This window comes from Ahaetulla prasina, chromosome 1 (assembly GCF_028640845.1).
Source record: "Ahaetulla prasina isolate Xishuangbanna chromosome 1, ASM2864084v1, whole genome shotgun sequence".
NCBI lineage: Eukaryota > Metazoa > Chordata > Lepidosauria > Squamata > Colubridae > Ahaetulla > Ahaetulla prasina.
Window position 1 is genome coordinate 367,920,949 of NC_080539.1, and position 12,315 is coordinate 367,933,263.

The following is a 12,315-nucleotide window of genomic DNA, read 5'->3' on the forward strand; positions in this document are numbered from 1 at the left end:
TGCTCTCTGCAATAAGTGATTGGCTTAATTTAACAGAGGACAGAATTTTGAATATAGAAGGTTATGATTTGCTATATGGATGGCATGCATATTTAATTTATGACAAAAAGTGGATAAGGCCTTTAAAAATCATGTGCTAAGAAATGCCCTTCATGTGTTTGGAAAAATACTCTTATAAACTAAATTATAAGGTTCCTATATGGGCAACTCCTAGACATACAATAGAAAATATAAACATAGAACAGAATCAGGAAATGATTACATATAAAGATCTTTTGTATACTGAAAGAGGTACCGTAATTTGCAGTTAAAATCTCTGCAAGTATTAAGAGAGGAAGGGAAAAATTATACTTGGTTTCAATATGAGCAACTACGTGCTAGATGGAAGGGAGATCAGAAAATTGGTATAGAGCAGAACGAGGGAAATTTGGTAAAGCAAATTAGAAATCAGTCTCAGGAGCATATAAAGAGATTGTATAATGTGTTACTTGAAATAGATTCTGAAAGGGACTTGGTAAAGGACTGTATGATAAAGTGGGCACAAAATTTTCAGGAGCCAATATTATTGGAAATGTGGGAAAAAATTGGGTTAGAAATGTTAAATTCACGCAGGCACAGAATCTGAGGGAAAATTTTTATAAAATGTTTTATAGATGGCATCTAGATCCTAAAAATTATCGTATGTATCCAGATATGCAAGCAAAATGTTGGAGATGTAATTGTGATGACGCTACATATTTTCACATTTGGTGGACTTGTAAGGACATAAAGGCCTTTTGGATAAAAATTTGGTGGATTTTACAAAATGTTTTGAAAAAGAAGATAAAGTTCCTGCCGTAATTTTTCTTGTTGGGAATTATTACGGATTGTACAGTAATTGAGACTAAATTGATTTTAAATCTAATAACTGCAGCAAGATTACTAATAGGACAATATTGGAAGAAAAAGAAGTACCAACAATAGAAGAATGGATATTGAAAGTTGCCAATTTGGCTGAGATGGCGAAGATATCAGCCTTTTGAAAGACAATACGCAAGAAAGATACTTAAAGGAATGGAAAAATGGATTGACTATATTCAACGAGATATCAGACTAAGAGTTATCAGACTGTTTTGAATGATTATGATGTATTATTTTGATTGCTTTTGGGGGAAGTTAGGAATTGATGATTGTAGGGGTATAATTAACTTGCAACGAAAATTTTTAGCATATGTTTGTTTTATTTTTAACTATACCTTGTGCTCGTTCCGGGAAGTCGGGGGGGGAGGGGGGTTGCGAAGGGAGGGGGGAGGAGGGGGGGAAAGGGGGAAAAAATTTTTTTAAAAACTTTTTGAATAAAAAAAAAAAAAAAGAAAAAAGTGACGTTTTGCACACATATGACCGTTTTAGCATCCCCGCGGTCACATGATCAAAATTCAGACTTTGCTTAACAACTGGCATGTTTTTTTTTTTTAATTTACATTTATATCCCGCCCTTCTCCGAAGACTCAGGGCGGCTTACAGTGTGTAAGGCAATAGTCTCATTCTATTTGTATATTTACAAAGTCAACTTTTATTGCCCCCCCCCAACAATCTGGGTCCTCATTTTACCTACCTTATAAAGGATGGAAGGCTGAGTCAACCTTAGGCCGGGCTTGAACCTGCAGTAATTGCAAGCAGCTGTGTTTTAATAAAAGGCTTCTTACAGCCTGAGCTACCACGGTTGCATTGTCCCAGAGGTCACATGATCCCTTTTTGAGACTTTCTGACCAGCATAGTCAACGGGGAAACCAGGTTCACTTAACAAACATGTTACTCACTTAACGACAGTCGTGATTTACTTAACAACCGGGGTGAGAAAAGCTCATAAAAACGGGCCCGTTTTTCACAAAAACAAGGCATCCAGAGGGCTTGGGAGGCCTGCAGAGTGCTCCTGGGGGGCTGGGGAGGGCAAAAACCGTGCGCGCAGAATCAAAAAACTTCTTTTTTTCTTGTTTTCCTCTTTGAAATCTTGGTGCGTCTCATATTCCTGTGCGTCTTATAGTCCGAAAAATACGATATATCATCTTTTTCCTATTTTCAGAGCCAGCGATGACCCAGAAAAAACGAATACCACCTATCTGGATGACTCACAGCCGGCACAAGGTGAGGAGGGCAACCAACCCTCTCTGCTCATATCAGGAATCTGATTTAAATCGCTGTTGGTGGAAGCCGTTTTTATTTCAACACCTCCCACAAAGGGGAATTACGAAGTTTGAATCTAATGTCACAGTGCGAGCAAACTACAACAACAACTCCAATTGTATCAGATGCATTCCTTATTTTTAAACGGAGGCCACAGGGAATTATAACTCTTTTCTGGGCACATACAGGTAGTCCTCGAATTACAGCTGTAATGGAGCGTGCCCTTCACCGTCATAAGTTGTGAGAGTCATAAAATCAGTCGGTCATGTGACAGGCCTGGTTTTATGGCCTTTTTTTCCCCAGCAGTCACAAAACCAATAATATGCTTATTAAATGATGTTAAATGATAAAAACCGGAAATGAATGCGGATTGCCAGTAAAACCGTTGTAAAAGGTGGTCACATGACCCCGGGAAATGCAGCCTGGTTGCCAAGCGACCAAAATTCGGTCATGTGACTAGAAGAAGGGCCCTAATCACTGAAACTTTGAATTCTTCTTATAAGTAGTCCCGGATAGATCAGTTGTAAAATCACATGGTTGCTAAGCAACCTGGCGTAACTTGAGAACTTCCAGGTCATCCTCAATTTGCAACCCTTCATTTTGTGATCGTTCAAAGTTAACAATGGCACTTTGAAAAGAAGTGACCTGTGACCGTGTTTCACACTTACAACTTGTTCCGTCATTCTCAAGGTTATGTGATCATAATGCGGAAGCTTGACAACTGATTCATATTTATGATGGTTGCCGTGTCCCCCGGGATCATGTGATTCCCTTTTGTGACCTTCTGATGAGCAAAGTCGGTGAGGAACCCAGATTCACTTAACAACCGAGTGACTAACTTAACTAAAGTGATTCACTTAACAACTGTGGCAAGAACGGTCGTAAAAATGGGGCAAAATTCACTTCACTGTCTCACTGAGCAATGGAAATTTTGGGCTCAATTGTGGTCGTAAATTGAGGACTATCCGTATTTGTCCTTAGGGACAGAAGCGAACTGCTGCCACCGCATATTCACACCTTTTTTTTAAATAGTGTTTTTTAAATAGTGTTTTTATTGTAATATATTGTATTATTTTATCTGCCTGTTCACCGCCCTGAGTCCTTCGGGAGAAGGGCGGTATAAAAATTAAATTATTATTATTATTATTATTATTATTATTATTATTATTATTATTATTATTATTATTATTATTATTATTATTATTATTATTATTACCTCCACTCTTCCCCCCCAAAAGTTATGACTGTAACTTTGTTGCTTGTATCCTTATGATTGATATTGATTGTTTCCTGATTGTTTATTTATAGCCTATGACTATCATCAAGTGTTGTATCATTAAGTGTTAAATTTGTACCCTATGACTATTATTAAGTGTTGTAAGTGTTGTACCTCGTTGAAGGTATCTTTTATGTACACTGAGAGCCTATGCACCAAAGACAAATTCCTTGTGTGTCCAATCACACTTGGCCAATAAAAAATTTCTATTCTATTCTATTCTATTCCTCTAAGACATCACCATCAAAGTGGATGACCCAGAATGCATGTCCAGCTCCAGCTATCGAGATGCAGAGAGCGAGCGGTTTCTATCTTCTGGGAGCGCCACGGGGCGGCGGGTGTCTTTCAACGAAGCTGCCCTTTTTGAGCAGAGCAAGAAAACGCAGGAGAAGGGAAGGAGGTGAGTCTCGAGGGCTCGATCTGGAACCAGGAGGTTGCGCTGGGAGTTGGAGGTTCCACATCTGGAGGGTGGGATGAGGGGAGCTGGGGTGGTGGATCTGAATAACAGAATAGCAGAGTTGGAAGGTCTTCTAGTCCAGGGGTCTGCAAACTTGGCTCTTTGAAGACTTGTGGACTTCAACTCCCAGAATTCCTCAGCCAGCAAAGCTGGCTGAGGAACTCTGGGAGTTGAAGTCCACAAGTCTTAAAAGAGCCAAGTTTGCAGACCTCTGGACTAGTCTGACTTCCTGCCCGGGCAGGAGACCCTATATCATTTCAGACAAATGATTGTCCAAATTTCTTCTTAAAAATCTCCAGTGATGGAACACCCCATAACTTTTAGATTAATTTCTCCTTAGTTCCAGGTTGGTTTTCTCTTTGATAAGTTTCCATCCGTTGCTTTCAGGTGCTTTAGAAAATAGGCTGACCCCCATCTTCTTTCGGGCAGCTCCTCAAATGTGGGATTCACTTAACCTTCCCTACCGTTTCGCAATGTGAGCGCAAACCGGTACTCACTACGCTCTCTGCATGCACATGGCCTTTCGCACAGGCTCTTTGCTCATGCATTACGTCCAGGTGGGTGGGCGGAGCCTCCCGCAGTTACCTGTACTGGTTCGCCCAAACTGGACAGAACCAGCTGAATCCAACCACTGCCTCAAATATTGGAAGGCTGCTACCCTGTCACCCCTAGTCTTTATTTTTGTTAAACTAGACATGTGTTGCCAAAAAAGCCAACACAGTTCTGGGCTGCATCAACAGAGGGATAGAATTAAGATTACGTGAAGTGTTAATACCACTTTATAAGGCCTTGGTAAGGCCACACTTGGAATATTGCATTCAGTTTTGGTCACCACGATGTAAAAAAGATGCTGAGACTCTAGAAAGAGTGCAGAGAAGAGCAACTAAGATGATTAGGGGACTTGGAGGCTAAAACATATGAAGAACGGTTGCAGGAACTGGGTATGTCTTAATGAAAAGAAGGACTAGGGGAGACATGATAGCAGTGTTCCAATATCTCAGGGGTTGCCACAAAGAAGAAGGAGTCAAGCTATTCTCCAAAGCACCTGAAGGCAGGACAATGGGTGGAAACTAATCAAGGAGAGAAGCAACTTAGAACTAAGGAGAAATTTCCTGACAGTGAGAACAATTAATCAGTGGAACGACTTGCCTGCAGAAGTTGTGAATGCTCCAACAGAGGAAGTTTTTAAGATGATGTTGGATAACCATTTGTCTGAAATAGTGTAGGGTCTCCTGCCTGGGCAGGGGGTTGGACTAGAAGGCCTCCAAGGTCCCTTCCAACTCTGTTATTATTATTATTATTATTATAAACATATCCAATTCCTGCAGCTGTTTTTCATATGGTTTAGCCTCTAGTCTCCTAATCACCCCTGTTTGCTCTTTCTAGAGTCTCAACATCTTTTTCGTATTGTGGTGACCAAAGTTGGACGCAATATTCCAAGTGCGTCTAACCAAAGAATTAAAAGCAGTACTAACACTTCACATTATCTTGATACTACTATCCTTGTATTGGTGCAGTCTAGGATTGTTGTAGTGTTTGGAGACTTCCACTGAGGAAGTGGGCTGGATATTCAGCTCTCTTTTGCTTGGGTCTGAAAAAAGTCTCCTGTTACTTTTGAGAAATAGCATTATTACTACCGGTAGTAGTACTGTAGTAAGTACTACAGTAGTAAGTGATAAGTAGTAGTAATATTGCTAACAGCAGCAGTAGAAGTGGGTTTATATCCCAGTTCTTCCTCAAAAACTCTGATCTCGTTTTTTCATTATTTTCACCAAGAACGAACTATAAGGTTGAGCTAGGAGAAAGGGAGAGTTTCTGTGGCTGATAGGGGGACTAGAAACCGATCTCCCGGATCTATATCTGATTGGCTTTTGAACTGAGAGGGAGAGATTGGCCCAAGTCAGCCAATGAACTTCTGTCTAAGGAGGGACGAGAACTAGGCTCTTCCCACTCCTAGGCCAACACCTTCCTAACTATACCTGATTGGCTCTTGGAGTGAGAGGGAGGGACTGGCACAAAATCAGCCAATGAGCTTCTGTCTCAAAAGACAGTTGCAACACATTGAAAATGTGACTTATAAACATTTTTCACACTTATGACCATTGCAGTATCCCCAGATGATCGCGTGATCAAAATGCAGTCTCTTGGCAACTGGCGTGTGTTTGTGACAGTTGCCATGTCCTGAGGTCATGTGAGAGCCAAGCTTCAAAAGAAATCCAATTATTTATTAGGAGCTTCATGTCCGCACATTCGCAAGTGAAGCCAGCTCTGACCCTACGTAACTTAGGCCCCAATTATGACCCTCTTTCCCCCTTCTCCCCAGGGTGTGTCATCAATCACATTCGCCAACGGAACGGGTTGTAGAGGTCACTCCCCTCCGGCTGCTGTAGGTAACCCTGGGATACAGCCTTGAGAGAGATGGAACAGGCATCTGTCTTTGGCTGCTGTGTGCCATTTCCCCATTCCCCCGCAGGCCACAGATGCTTTGCGAGTTGACACCCAGATAGCTTCCAACGGGGAAGGCCAGATTCGCTTAATGACCACTTGAGTCACTTAACAACTGCAGCGATTCGCTTAACAACTCTGGCAAAAAAAGTCGTAAAATGGGGCAAAGCTCACTTCACAGCTGTCTTTCTTAGCAATGGAAATTTAGATCAATCGTGGTCGTAAGTCAAGGACTGCCTATACTCTTCTTTTTCTCCGGAAGCAACATATGGGATGTGTTTAAGATGACTTCGGGCTTTCTGCTTCATTGTGGGGTTTTTTTTTTCTGCTTTTCCCGTTAGGTACACTCTGACCGAGGGTGATTTCCATCATTTGAAGAACGCCCGTCTCAGCCATCTGCCTCTGCCACCCTCGGCTGCCCTTAAAATCGTCACCATTCACGAGTGTGAAGCCAACGAGAACAGCGTCATGATGACTCCCCGCCTCCCACCTGCCAAGCCGAGCCTTGCCATCTTTCAAGTGAGCGCCTCATCCCTCCAGGGTATGGGGGTGGAACCGGATCTGGTTGGAAGGGATCAGTAGGAGCAGAAGTGGTATTCGGTTCAGACCGGTTTGCCCAAACCGGTAGCAGAAATTGCGGGTGGATCCGCCCTCCCGCTCTGGTTCTATGCCATCTTATTTAGGCATATTTTTGGGGCCGGGCGCATGTGCGGAAGGAGCGCAAGCGATCAAAGCATGTGCGCAGAAGGACGTGCGCAAATGGCCTGGATTTGCACACTATGTGAAGCCACAGTAAAGGTAGCCAAGATTTAACACATACGGGTGCAACATACTTAACAAAATAAGTATGTTTCACCAGTGGAGTTGCTTGGTCTTTCATTAACTCGACTAAACATACCTTTTGTATGACCACTGTTATACATATATACATATATATGTGTGAAGTTGCTCCCAGAAGCATGAAGCTGAAGCCTGAAGATGACGAATGAGACTTCGTCGAAACGTCGCCAAGACACTTCCAATTTTACACGGGAGAAAACCCGAACAACCAAAGACCTACATACAAACACCCGTGAAAACCTCAGAAAACATATATATATATATATATATATATATATATATATATATATATCTACACACACACACACACACATACATACATATACACACTTATATATACACATTTATATATACATACATAATATATACATACATATTGGTACATACATACCGGTACATACATACATATTTACATATATGTATATATTTCTCCCACGTAAAATTGGAAGTGTCTTGGCGACGTTTCGACGAAGTCTCATTCGTCATCTTCAGGCTGGTGTTTACTGCTTCATGCTTCTAGGAGCAATGTGTGATCGCAACTGTTTCTTCCTTTTAACTTCGATCACACATTGCTCCTAGAAGCATGAAGCAGTAAACACCAGCCTGAAGATGACGAATGAGACTTCGTCGAAACTTCGCCAAGACACTTCCAATTTTACACGGGAGAAAACCCAAATAACCAAAGACCTACATACAAACACCCGCGAAAACCTCAGAAAACAAATATATATATATTCCTTGACTTACGACAATGGAGCCCCAAATTTTTGTTGCTAAGTGAGACATTTTGTCCCGTTTTATGACCTTTCTTGCCACAGTTGTTGAGTGAATCACTGAAGAAGTTAAGTTAGCAACATTGTTGTGAAGTTCCCCATTGACTTTGTTTGTCGGAAGGTCACAAAAGGGGATCACATGACCACCACCCCTCAACACACTGCAATTGTCATAAATACGAGTCAGCTGCCAAGCATCCCAATTTTGATCAAATAGACCCTGCGGATGCTGCGATGATTGTAAATGTGAAAGTCACATTTTTCAGCGCTATCGTAACTTCAAATGGTCAATAAATGAACTGTTGTAAGTTGAGGAATTTCTGTGTCTATAATTGCATCCAATAGGAGCTTTCTGTTAAAAAAAACGCTTAATATAAGTTTATTGTGTTTCCAATGGAGAGTTAGGATAGCAAACACTTTGCCCAGCAAATGGCTGAAAAGCTGGATTGATAGTTACTGGGTTATGCTTGGCCATCTTCCTCTCCCTCATCCTCCTCTTTGTCCTTCTCAACAGCCAAGCGGAAGCCCCCTGCCAAAGACGGTGCTGACCAGCCATGGGGGCCTGTGTTCGAGTTCCACACTACCAGGGGACACTTTTAACTCCAGCGTTGAAGCTGCTTCCTCCGTTTCATCTGACTCAGGCGAGGGAGTTGCGGTAGGTTAACCTAATGCAGTGCAAAAGGCGGGCCGTATGAATGGCATGTACAGGTAGCCCTCCACTTATATCAGTTCATTTAATGACCGTTCACAGTTACAACGGCGCTGGAAAAAGTGACTTATGACCGTTACGGGATCCCCATGGTGATGTGATCAGAATTCAGGTGCTTGGCAATTGGTTCATACTTATGACGGTTGCCTCGTCCTGGGGTCACGTGATCCCCTTTTGCAACCTTCTGAAAAGCCCAGTCAATGGGGAAACCAGATTCATTTAACAACCACGTTACTCATTTAACAACTGCAGGGATTTATTTATTTATTTATTATTTACATTTTTATACCGCTGTCGTGTCCCACTCCTCCGCTGACGGCCGGGTCGGGGAAGTCCGTATCAGGCGTGCCTCTGCAGCTCTGTCAAAGTCCTAGCAAAGTTCTCAAGGCAGGCAGGAGACCAGGAAGTGACTTCAGCAATCCAAGGTAGACTTTGCCTGACTCAGAGAATGCCAGAAAGCAGATCCTTTATATAGGCCATGGGGTGTGGCTCCATGACTCAGCACTTATCCAGGCCTGCCCCTCCCTTCCTTTTGCTGACGCCGCCTATCAATTCTCCTGAAGTGAGGATCTCTCCAGGCTCCAGCTGTTGGCAATTCACATTCCTCAGGCTCACATGCTGTGGGGGAGGGGTCTAGTTGCTCCGTTTGCCTGGGCATGGAGCCAGGGCTGGGGGCTGGAGGCACGTCAGGCCCTTCATCTTGTTCGGCCTGTCTGGGCATGGTGCCAGGGCTGGGGCCTGGAGGCATGCCAGGACATTCCTCAGCGTTCGGCAGGAGATAAGAGGGACCCGGCTGTGGGGAAAGCGAGCGAGACCGCCCTTCTTCAAGGACTCAAAGATTCATTTAACATCTGCGGCAAAGAAAGATAACATTCGGCAAAACCCACTTAACTAATTACTCACTTACCAACATCAATTTTGGGCTCCATTTGTGGGCGTAAGTCAGGTCCTTGACTTGCAACGATTCGTTTAATGCAGGGATCTCCAATCTTGGCAACTTTAAGACTTGTGAACTTCAACTCCCTAACCCTAACCCTAACCCTAACCCTAACCCTAACCCTAACCTTAACCCCTGATGTAGTGACTAATGAAGTTAGACTACTGAAGAAAAAAGTGACTTAAGGACGTTTTGCACGCTTATGATCGTTTTAGCATTCCCGCGATCACAATCAATCAAAATTCAGACTTTGCAGCTGGTTAGAAGAGATGCTAATGTCAAAACAGAGGTTAAACCAGAATTTTTCTTATTGGGCATGATGGATGGCAAATAGGATAAAAATGTAACCTGCTTAACATTGCATATATTAACCTTGTGAGTGTATAATAGGTTTATTAAATATGTATATAGTTGTAGGGGTAGTAGTAATATAGTATATGCTTGATATATAAGGAATTAGGAGATATGTAAATTTGTATATAGACTGAGGAATATATGATATAGTAACTTGAACTTGACGTAAATGTTAGAAACCAGAGATGTAGAGCAACGTCCATTGTTTTGGTTTGTTTTTAAAACCAATAAAAATTTTCTAAAAAAAAAAAATTAAAAAAATCAGACTTTGCTTCGCAACTGGCATTTATTTAGGACGGTTGCAATATCCTGGAGGTCACTTTTTGCGACCTTCTGACCAGCAAAGTCAACGGGCAAGCCAGATTCACTTAACAGCCGCGGTACTCACTTAACGACTGTCGCGATTCACTTAACAACCATGACGAGAAAGGTTGTCAAATTCACCAGTCCACTGGCATGTTTTTATGACGGTAAATCCGGGGTCATGCGATCACCATTGGTAACCGTTCCCGGACGGCTTCCGACGAGCGAAGTCGGCGGGTGAAGCTGTATTCGCTGAACGACGGCGGTGATTTCCTTAACAACCGTGGCGAGAGAAGTGTCAGGGTTCCAAGTAACACCCACAATGAAGGAAAACTCCGAGGCCTGAGTTTCCTCACAGTTACACTGACAAAAAGGTCATAAAATTGTGCGCAACTCTCTTTAATGACCGCTGAATTAGTAACGGAAATTTTGATCCCGATCGCGATCGTAAGTTGAGGAGTGCCTGTATTGGCATGGGACACGGTGCTGGGCATAACTAACCCCTTTCCTCTTCTCCATTCACACAGTCTGGCGGTGCAGCCAAGGCCGCCAAAGGAACCGCCATGGCTCCTCCACAGGAGCCCAGCTCAGCACCTCCCCAGGGCACCGTCCTCCATTTCCTGACCCGCCTGCGCCGCCACGCTAGCCTGGAAGGAGCGAGTCCCTATTTCAGGATCAAGAAGTGGAAACTGGAGACCAGCCAGAGGGCATCCAGTCTGGACACGAGAGGTGGGTGTCTCTCCCTGAGTCCTCAAGTCAGAATCCTAATATTTAATGCCGTGTATCTCAAACTTGGCAACTTGAAGATGGGTGGACTTCAACTCCCAGAATTCCCCAGCCAGCAATCACTGGCTGGGGAATTCTGGGAGTTGAAGTCCATCCATCTTCAAGTTGCCAAGTGTTCTGTCCCCCTTCGCCTCCGTCCGAGTGATGGCTTAATTAGCCGGCACTATCAGCTCCGGCAGCAGAATAGCGAGCATCTGCCAAGTGTCTCTGTTATCTCCCTCGACGCTGATGAGTCACCCAGGAACAAACTTCAGCTCTTAGTTAATCAGTTGATTTGCCTGCTACGAAGAGACACAGCAGCTCTGGCTGGCTTTCTATCCTGTGGGGTGTGGCTCCATGACTCAGCACTTCCTAGGCCTGCCCCACCCCTGCTTCTGTTGTTACCTCCTCTCCTGCCTACGAAACCTAGGGTCCAACCAAGCCTGATTGCTATCAGCTGGGCCTGAAGGCGTGGCCAGGGGGGGGAAGAGTCAGGGGACGGAGGCCTCGTTATCTCTTCCACCTGGCCTGCCTCTGGCTCCTGAAGCTGAGCCAGGGAAGCCGGTGCTCCTGAGGTAAGTCCTGACGGCCCTTCCCCCTCACTTTCCAAGTCACTTTCTGGCAGGAGGCCCGGCTCCAAGTCACTTTCTGGGAGGAAGCCCGGCTCGGGGGGCGCAGAAACAACACCAAGCTTGAGAAACAGTGATCTAAAAACAGGGGCGATCTCCAACACCTGGACTGGCAGCAGACTATGGCCCACCAGGAACCGGGTCATGCAAACAAGCAAAGCCCCCATCCGGTTCCGCGCGAGATCCAGGCAATGGGGAAAATGAAAAAACCACTGGTCTGTAGCACCCAAAGGTTTGGGGGCCATTCACCTAGACTATGGGTGTCAAACTCAAGGCCCCTGGTGGGGATGGATGCGGCCCGCGGGATGCTTAGATCTGGCCTGCAGGGCCGCACTGGAAACGGCGAAGGACCGGCCTGCAGTGCCTTTGCCAGTGAAAATGGAGCTTGGCCCTTCCGAGCTCCATTTTCATTGAGAGGGTTGCAGGATGCCGTCGCAGCCGAAAATGGAGCTCGGGAACCCGTTTTTGCTGGCAAAGGGCTGGGACCACCACAGGCACCCCAGACATGAATGATGTCGAGCTGGCCACGCTCACCCTGTCATGGCCACTCCGGCCTCCTGACGTCAAGCGCAACCCTGATGCGGCCCTCAATAAAATCGAGTTTGACACCCCTGACCTAGACAGTCCTGGAGGATCCGTCCCAACTGGTCCTTCATGTCCTCCA

At 44.4% G+C, this 12,315-nt stretch overlaps 1 protein-coding gene across 3 annotated transcripts in view; it reads left to right on the top strand.

Annotated features, from left to right (window-relative positions):
• CBARP (CACN subunit beta associated regulatory protein) overlaps nt 1-12,315 on the top strand; it is a 42,771-nt gene that overhangs the window by 18,659 nt on the left and 11,797 nt on the right. For all 3 annotated transcript variants that reach the window (XM_058163535.1, XM_058163536.1, XM_058163537.1), the window contains exons 4-8: nt 2,063-2,124; nt 3,674-3,839; nt 6,683-6,860; nt 8,469-8,609; nt 10,785-10,986. In XM_058163535.1, coding sequence (XP_058019518.1) covers nt 2,063-2,124; nt 3,674-3,839; nt 6,683-6,860; nt 8,469-8,609; nt 10,785-10,986 — 749 coding nt within the window. The remainder of the gene's footprint in view (nt 1-2,062; nt 2,125-3,673; nt 3,840-6,682; nt 6,861-8,468; nt 8,610-10,784; nt 10,987-12,315) is intronic.